General features: G+C 44.4%; 2 protein-coding genes across 2 annotated transcripts; both read left to right on the forward strand.

Annotated features, from left to right (window-relative positions):
* The first annotated feature begins 454 nt into the window (after nt 1–454).
* LOC101687351 (uncharacterized protein C2orf16-like) lies at nt 455–6,569 on the forward strand. Its single transcript, XM_004782476.3, has one exon. It carries the CDS (start codon nt 779–781, stop codon nt 2,756–2,758), a length of 1,980 nt encoding a protein of 659 aa, XP_004782533.3. The 5' UTR covers nt 455–778; the 3' UTR covers nt 2,759–6,569.
* Nucleotides 4,115–8,066, forward strand: LOC123386923 (uncharacterized protein C2orf16-like). The gene is given in 4 exon segments (XM_045079336.1): nt 4,115–4,565; nt 4,982–5,250; nt 6,568–7,123; nt 7,126–8,066. Coding segments are annotated over 4 exon segments (2,217 nt in total).
* Nucleotides 8,067–8,586: the final 520 nt, after the last annotated feature.

Below are 8,586 nucleotides of genomic sequence, written 5' to 3' on the forward strand. Positions count from 1 at the left end.
TTAGTCCATGGATCATTTCTGATTGGAGTGGAGACCCATACCTTCCTCTCCTCCTCGTAGAGGAATTCTTTACATAAGTAATTGAGATTGGGGAAGACAACCTCTTTTGTTGTTATTGTTCTCCCTCAGGACAAAATATTTCACATTTGAAACAGCCATTACCTTTCCCTTTTCCTACTTTTTCCTGCCCCAAAGCAAATGGAAACTTTTCTTTATTTCCTAGATCAACTCTTAGAGAATTCTGTTTGCCTGAATCACAGGATATGATTTCTTCCTCCACCTCCTCTGTGCTTGTGGCTCAGGAGCCTGTTCTACCCCATTGTGGCTGTAAGAAGGCGAAACATTCTCCTAAGGACAGCAGCTCCTCCGGATCATGATGCAACAACTCCAGCCTGTCCCACCTTCCCATCTTTTCTAAAGGAACACCCCGGCAAATCCGGAGCCATAGTTTACCTATTTTACCCAAAAACCAGTCTTCCATGTTCAGGAACCAGGCACAGCCCTGCCTCCTTTTCAGCTCTCAGAGTTTGGGAAATCAAAACTTTTACAGAATTTGTCAGCTCTTTCACCCTTAAGATCCCAAAACTCTTTTATCAATTCTGTGTTTGAATCCCCAGATCTCTGCCAACAAGAAAAAACAAAGAGTGGGGGAGAGAGCAAGAGTCATTTGACATTGGATCATGGACCAGATTTTATTTTCACCAAGGGAAGACCACGATTCTCAGGGTGGGCTCCAATCCTGCTCTCTCCTTTGGCTCGGTGGGAGTTAGAGGGACATATGGCTTGGAAGGTTTATACTTTGAGGGAGCAAACAGTGCCTCTGCCGGTGAGGGAGTCATGGGCAATGCTGAATTATTTAACTGAGGCACAAGGAGGATTTCCCAAACCACAGAAACCTCAAATCCAGGTATCTATGCCCATTCATCAAAGCACTGAACAAAGTCTCTACAATAAATTCCCAAACTGTCCATCATTTCAGCTCCATGTGAATATTGGAGTGGAATCTGGATTAAATCGAACAGAAACAGAAATTTCACAGTCACTTATCCCAGGTAAGCAGTCACAAGTTGGGGATGGCCCGCAAATCCTTGAATCCAGACCCTTAGTTACATCATTGGGCACTCCGCTTCCCAAAAGTTTAGGAGCTGACGTAATTCCAGAGAACACCACTGGACTGCAAAAGGAGCCAAAACACGTTCTAGAACTTAATATAGAACAGAAGGTCATAGGTCTTCTGGAAAAAAGGATTCAGCAGCATAAGTCCCACATGACTCACGTTGAATTGATCCCAAAGCTACCATGTCAAGTTACAGAGAGCATAAAGGTAACTCCTTTAGCATTACTTCAAGTCATGGCTTCAATGGGGATGATCCCAGAATCACATTCAGAAGTGATAGAATCTGTGTGTTTGTTCCCACAGTCACCAAAGTTGGGAAACCAATGGAAACAAAAACAAAAACAAAAAAGTGAGTGTAAGCACTATAAACCATCATATCAAGTCACTAAACCAGTGGAGGTAACATCAAGTGTTCAGCATCAAGTTATGGAATCCAAGATGACCTCCAGACCCCTGAATCAAGTCACAGATAATGTGACAGTAACTCCTGCAGCACTGCTTCAAGTCATGGATTCTATGGGGATGGTTAATGGGTCACATCCACATATCGTAAAACCAGTGGGAATAACCCCAAGAACACCATCTCAAGCCATGAAATCAGGGGAAATAACCACATCGTTGGACCATAAAGTCATACCATCAGGAAAGATGCATCCAAAGGCACAATACACAGTTGTGGAAACTGTGGCAATGACTTTTGGGCCACATCCTGAAGTTACTGAATCAGTGAATATAACCTCAAAGCCACAAAGTCAAATCACAGGACCATTGAAGATTCCTCCAGGGCCAATATGTCAAAATACAAAATCACTGGAAATGATCTCCAGTCCATTGCATCAAGTTACTGATTACACGAAAGTTACTCCAGTGGCACTATTACAAGCTATGGATTTCGTAGGAATAATTGCACCAGCACCACCACCTGTTATAGAATCTGGGGATTCACAGTCTGCCCCAGGAGCAGCTCAACCAGTTGGTTGGACATCTACTAGCTCTCCTCCTACTATTGGTCCGCCTGGAGTTGGAGGATCTGTGGGTTTACCTCCAAAGCCACCACTTAAAGTCACAGAATCAGTAGGGACGATTCCAATGCCATCACATCAATTCATACATTCTTTAAAGGTAACTCCAGTAGCACTGGGGTCATCCATGGGAATGATCATAACACCACAATCACAAGTTGCAGAAACTCAGGATTTGACCTCAAGGCCAGTAGCTCAAGTCAGGAAACCTCTGGAGTTGACTCCTGGGTCATGGATTCAAGTGCGAGACTCTGTGGAGTTGACTCCACAACCATATGTTCAAGGCACAAAGACTACAGCATTAATCCCAGGGCTACCTCATCAAGTCATGGAATCTCCAAGTTTGGCCCCATGGCATCAGATCTTAGAATCTTCAGAGATGAGTCCAAGGCAAAGCCATCAAATGGTGGAAACTATGGGGTTGGCTTCTGACCCCATAATCAGAAATGTGACTGAGTCAAAACAGTCACATCATCAAATAATGGAACATTTAGGGACAGTACCAAGATCACTGGGTCAAAGAACAGCATCTAAGGAAATGAGCCAAAAGCCACTGCATCAAGTCACAGAATCTGCAGTAATGACCACCACATCTCTACTTCCAGGTGCAGAATATTAGGGGGTGAAGCCAATGCCACAACTTAAGACTGTGGATTCTATGACGTTACCCCCAGGATTGCACAATGTAACATCTGTAGACATGATTCCGGGTTCAGTCCCACAGATGGTGAAATATGGATAGCTGATCCCAACTGTGAGCCCTAGAGAACTGGCCCCAGAACTTCAACTGCAGATTGCAACATCTAATGAGTTGGCTCCTATTTCACAGCTGGAAAGTGGGATTTCTCTGCAGTTAGCCCCAGGGTCTCAGCTTCAAGGTGTGAAATCTATTCATTTTACCCTAGGAACATAACAACAAAGTGGAAAAGCTGCTGAGTTAGCCCAGGCACCACAGTTGCAAAACAGGAAATCACTATATTTGACCCACAATTCACAGTTGCGAGGTCTGGAATATGTTCATTTGGCCCTACCACCGAAGTTTTCAGATACAAAAGCTGTGGAGCTGATCCTAAGATGACAACAGGAAGAGAAGAAATCCATGAAGTTTGCCCCAAAGCCATGGTTACAAGATGAACGATCTAAGGAGACAGCCCCAATACTATTGCTTAAAGATGTGAAATTTCCTCAAATGGTAGAATGTAGAAATGTGATTCCTGAAACACAGGTGGAAAGTATGAAATATGAGGAGCCGATCTCAGGGGCACACATTCAAGAGTAAAATCTGCAGAGCTGAACCTCAAGCCAAATCATCAAGCCACAGAACCTGAAGGATTAACCCGATGGCATCAAGCTTTGGAATCTTCAGGAATGATCCCCGAGCCAGGATATCAAGGAGCAGAAGTAGAGTTGACTTCCGACCCTTGTCACCACAGGAAAGAATCTCTGGAGTTGACACAATCATCTTTAAGAAGTACTCAAGGGCCACTGAACCAGACTTCAGAATCTATGCAGGTGAACTCAGTGCCATTCCAAGGTGCTCTTGAGACAATGCTCCAAGGCATAAAAGCCTTGGACACGTGAATGCCTCAACACATAATACAAGAATATCCAGAGTTAGTACCAGGATCAGAGATGCAAGGAATGAATCCAGAAGTGTTGAACCCAGAGTCCCAAAGTATGAAGTTTGTTCATCTGAATCTAGGACTGTATTCAGAATTTACGAACTATAAGAAGTTGACCCCAGAACCTCAATTTCAAGGTGTGAAATCTGTGCCACTGACCCCAGAACCGCAGCCCCAAAGTACAAAACCTGAGGAGTTAATTCTAGGTCTGTTAATGCATGGCAATAAAGTTGTGGATTTAACTGTACCACTGGAAGTATCTAAGAGGTTGATTCTCTCAGTCATGGCCTCAAGTTAAGGACTCGGGGGAATCCTATACAAGGCCAGTGCAGGAAGTTACAGGATCTGAAGAGATGACACCAGAGCCCAAGCATCACACTACAGAAACTATGGGGTTGACCCCCAAAGCAAGGCCAACAGAGAAGGAATTCCTTGGCATGACCCCAAAGCCAATCAGTAAAACCACTGGATATACAGAGAGCGCTCCAAGGCCCTATCCTCAAGCACTAGAATTTGTGGAGGTGATCTCCGAGAAAAGACTGCAAAGGGAAGAATCAGAAGCACTGACTACAGAGTCATTACATCATGTCCCAAAATCTTCAGAGATGACACCAAGGCTAAGATATCCAGCTCCTGAATCTGTGGGCTCAACCTCTAAGCAGTGCCTTCAAAGGGAGAAATCTTTAGATTTGTCCCCAAGACAAACAGGTCAAGCTACAGGACATGCAGAATCTGTAGAGCTCACATCTGAGACACAGCAGCAAAGGGATGGACCGATGGGGCTGACACAGTCACAGAATCAAAGTATGAAATAATCACAGATAGTTCCAGGACTACAGGGTCAAATTACAGAGCTTATGAGGATTAGTCCAAAGCGACTAGATCAAGTCACAGGCTCTACAAAGACACAGATTTAAGCTGCTCAACCAATAGGAATAACCTCAATAGGCCCCCCAAAAGTTGTTGAATATGTGAAAGTGACACCTGGGCCACCACTTCAGGTTGTAAAGTCTGTAGCATTAACACCAGGGGATACCTCTCAAATGGTAGACTATGTTGAACTGACTCCAAAATTACAAGATGTGAGACCTTTGAGTTTACCTCAGGGCTATGGTTGCAAAGTGTAAAATCAAAGGAATTAACCACAGAGCCAACACACCAGATTTTGGATAGAATGTAGTTGATAGGCTTTCAAATTGTAAAGACTGTGTTAATGCCAGGGCCACCACTTCAGATTGTAAAATCTGAGGAATTAGCACCACTACCCATTCCTCAGATTGTAGAACCAATAGGAGTCTCCTTAGGATCAGCTACTGAAGTAATGGATTGTTTGGATTTCTTCCCAAGGCCACATCTTCAAGAAATGGTAGAACCTGTAGAACTAACTATGAGGCCAAATACCAAAGAGAAATCTTCAGAATCACTCTCACAGCCAGCATTTTCTTTGGAGGAATCGGCAGTGTTCACTCATGAACAAGGGCTTCAGGCTGTGAAAGGAATGGGGATTAAAAACAGGGCCTCCTCAAATCATGGAATGTGAGGATTTGAATCTAGTACAGATATATCAGAATAGGGAATCTGAGGATTTTATGTCAAGAGAGGAGTTACAAATAGGGAATTCTTTCTCTAGATTTCTACAGAACTCTTCAAACTCGCTCATCTCAAGCTCTGTCGAAGCATCTGAATTAGGAAGCCTTTGTGATCTGGAGATGCCAGAAGTGTCAAGGGCCTTGGATATAAAAAACTTTGGGACAGATATTTTGCAGTCTGAAGAATACTTTATAGACCCTACTGTGATACGAACGTCAACCCTTCCCTTGTCCCTTCACAATCAACCCTCTGATAAGATAGCTAACAGTGTAGAAATCCCACATTTTGAGATCCCAGGAGTGGGTGTCATATCTAAGAGGACTGTTAAGAAGCAGGTGGAGAAGCTAGAGAATTCACTCCAGCGCCTATCCCAACATCCACTGCAAAGCTGGAGATCATCATCTAGGACCTTCCAGTCAGGATCAGGAACTCAGAGGCCTTAACTGGTCTGTCTTGAGCAGACAACAGAATGTCTGGAAGAATCACTCCTGGAGACAGCAACTACCCAGAAAATATCTCTCCAAGATGCTAGTGATAGGGAATGTCTTGGCTACCACTATGGAAAGGAACCTTTGTTCTCAAACATCTTTAATGGAAAGAGCCACTGCAGATATCTATCTATTCAGAATTTATTTGGGGTTCCTGCGGAACTGATGGAACTTTCCAAGAGTCTGCTAGAGAAGAGTCGAAGTATTATTTCTCAGACTTCAGTGTCCAAAAACTACATTCAGAGACACACTTCCTATCATGGTCATGAACAAAGAATAGCCTTAAGGATGTGGACACGTAGCTCCATGTCCTCCATAATACAGCAACACTCTGGAGCTAGTGTGAAAATAAAGAAAAGTTCGAAGCTTAGTGATATATCCCAGGAAGTCATTCAGCACATGCCTGTTTCATGTACAGAGGGTCAGCCTCCTGTCCCAGTAAATTTAGAGTCTTCCTTCAATATAGTTTTCACTAGGAAAGATTCTGTTCCAATGGAAGAGAGTGAGTTCACAGACAAGGATTTTTGAGTCCCAACACTGTCTCAAGCCAAGTTATCTTCCCCAGGCCAAGACTGACTTGTCAGAACAGTTCCAGTTGCTACCAGATCTGCAGCTAAAAATGGCAGCAAAACTGTTAAGGAGTCAAATACCCCCCAATGTACTTCTACCTCTAACTTCAGGTCTGGTTTTAAAATACTCTATCTGCCTACAGTGTGGCCTATGTGTAGATTTTAATTGCTGTCATAAATTACAGGGCACTTTGGAGCCTTACCTTCTTACAGCTCTACCTTGTAAGCACTCCCGAAAACCACGGAGAGATTAAGGTGAGTTTTGGCTTTAGGTTGCAAACTAGGAAAAGATCCCAAGTCCCAAAGTACCACAGAAGAGACAGATCCATCACACCAAGGAGTTCTATATCACCATCACCAAGAAAAGCTAAAGTCTATACTCGAGCTTCCAAGAGTCCTACTTCTACAATGCATTTCCAGTCCGTATCTTCCCAGTCTCCTGCTCCTGCACAAGTCCACAACAGGCAAAGACAGTATAGGAGCCCTGCCCTAGCAGGAAAGATGACAATTGGAGGGCTAGGGCACTATGAGTTTACTCAAGTTCATTCTCTACCAGAGAGTGACTCTGAAAGCAATCAGGATGAAAAATGGGCTAAAAGGAGAATCAAAAATACCCGTAGTTCAAAATACCCAAAGAAAAGGATCACTACGGGAGGCAGAACACAAAACACAAAGTTCTACACAAATGGTAGAACCACAATATGGAGTTCTTCTCGGGATTACGAGAACAGTTAAGAGGGAAGAGGAATGGAGCATCTCAGACGACGACTGCCTCTTCGAAAAGACAACCTAAGAAATCCTCCCAACCCAAATTCATTCAACGGTTTTTTCAAGGCCTAAAGCAAGCATTCCAGAGAGCATGAAGAAAAATGGCTTTTGCTGGACAGAAGCCTGAGGACAGGTCAAGGCCAGACCATTTGTGTTCAAGCAAAAACCACCATCCAAAACGAAAAGCCAGAGATGATTCCTCATCAAGAGATATCAAAAGAGATAGGATGTCAGTTGGTAAGCTAAAGCCAACAGACATAACCACTAAGCAGGAGAAGATGTTATGGGAAGAAATACAGCAATTCAGATCAGCTCATCAACCAAAAAGAAGTAGCTCTTTCCAACGTAGACATACCCAACGACCCAAGCCCATAGTTTCCCAAAGAAGTGCTATTTTCAAAACCACTTCAGTCGGACAGGCTGTGGTCATTGTTCAAAACAACAAGAGCAGCAAAGATAAGAGAAACTCCTACAGATGTGAAATCTCTAGCCAGGAGTCCAAGAGCTCCAAAATAGGAACCAGAGTTCAGGCCAGAGGGAGAAATCTACATGGTTCCCTTAAGAGAACCTCACACAGTCACCTTACAGAGAAACTCACACCCAAGAAGCGAAACCGCCATAGCTTTGTAAGGGAGAGAACCCCAAGTAATTCCTCTGAAAGCCATTGCAGTCCCTCCGAGAGGCGCCATCGAAGTCATCCTCGGAGGAGACATCACAGTTCCTCTGAAAGGAGCCATCAGAGTCCCTGTGAGAGGAAATGTCTCTTTCAGAAAACTCATCACAGTCCCTTAGAGGTGAGAGGACACAGCCCTTCTGAGAGAAGACAGCACAGGACCTCTGAGAGGAGTGGTCGCAGTTCCTCAGAGAGAACTCACTGTAGTCCCTCTTAAAGAAGTGGACGCAGTCTATGTGAGGGGAACAGACACAGTCATTCTGAGCAGAGCCAACAGAGCCACTTTGAAAGGGGCCAGTACAGTTGGTGTGGGAAAACCCATCTCAGTCCCTCTGTGAGAACCCATCACAGTCCCGCTAAGGAGAGACTCCAACACAGCTGCCCCAGGAAGAGGCTCAGACATGGTCTGTCTGAAGATTGCAAGGGCTCCTCAAACACGTCTCCTGGGGACCACACACAAAATACTCCAAAACAGGCCAAGTTTAGAGGCCTGAAGCTAACAGATGAGAAGAGATTCGTCCCCATTATTCACTGACTGGCTCAAGCCTTCACCAACCTGCCTCTTTTCTGGCTTCTTTCCTGCTCAGCCACTGCCTTGGATACCTGCACCCTCAGCAATCAAAGAGCCTCTGTGCCTCTCTACCTGGGGGGAGGAAGGGCGGGAATGGGTCTGTCATTTCTCTAACATAAATAAAGGGGCAATAATTGATCTCCACCTAGAAAGCCCACTCGTCGTG

The sequence above is a fragment of the Mustela putorius genome, unplaced genomic scaffold (assembly GCF_011764305.1).
Source record: "Mustela putorius furo isolate JIRA1106 unplaced genomic scaffold, ASM1176430v1.1 tig00000281_pilon_pilon_pilon, whole genome shotgun sequence".
Lineage (NCBI taxonomy): Eukaryota > Metazoa > Chordata > Mammalia > Carnivora > Mustelidae > Mustela > Mustela putorius.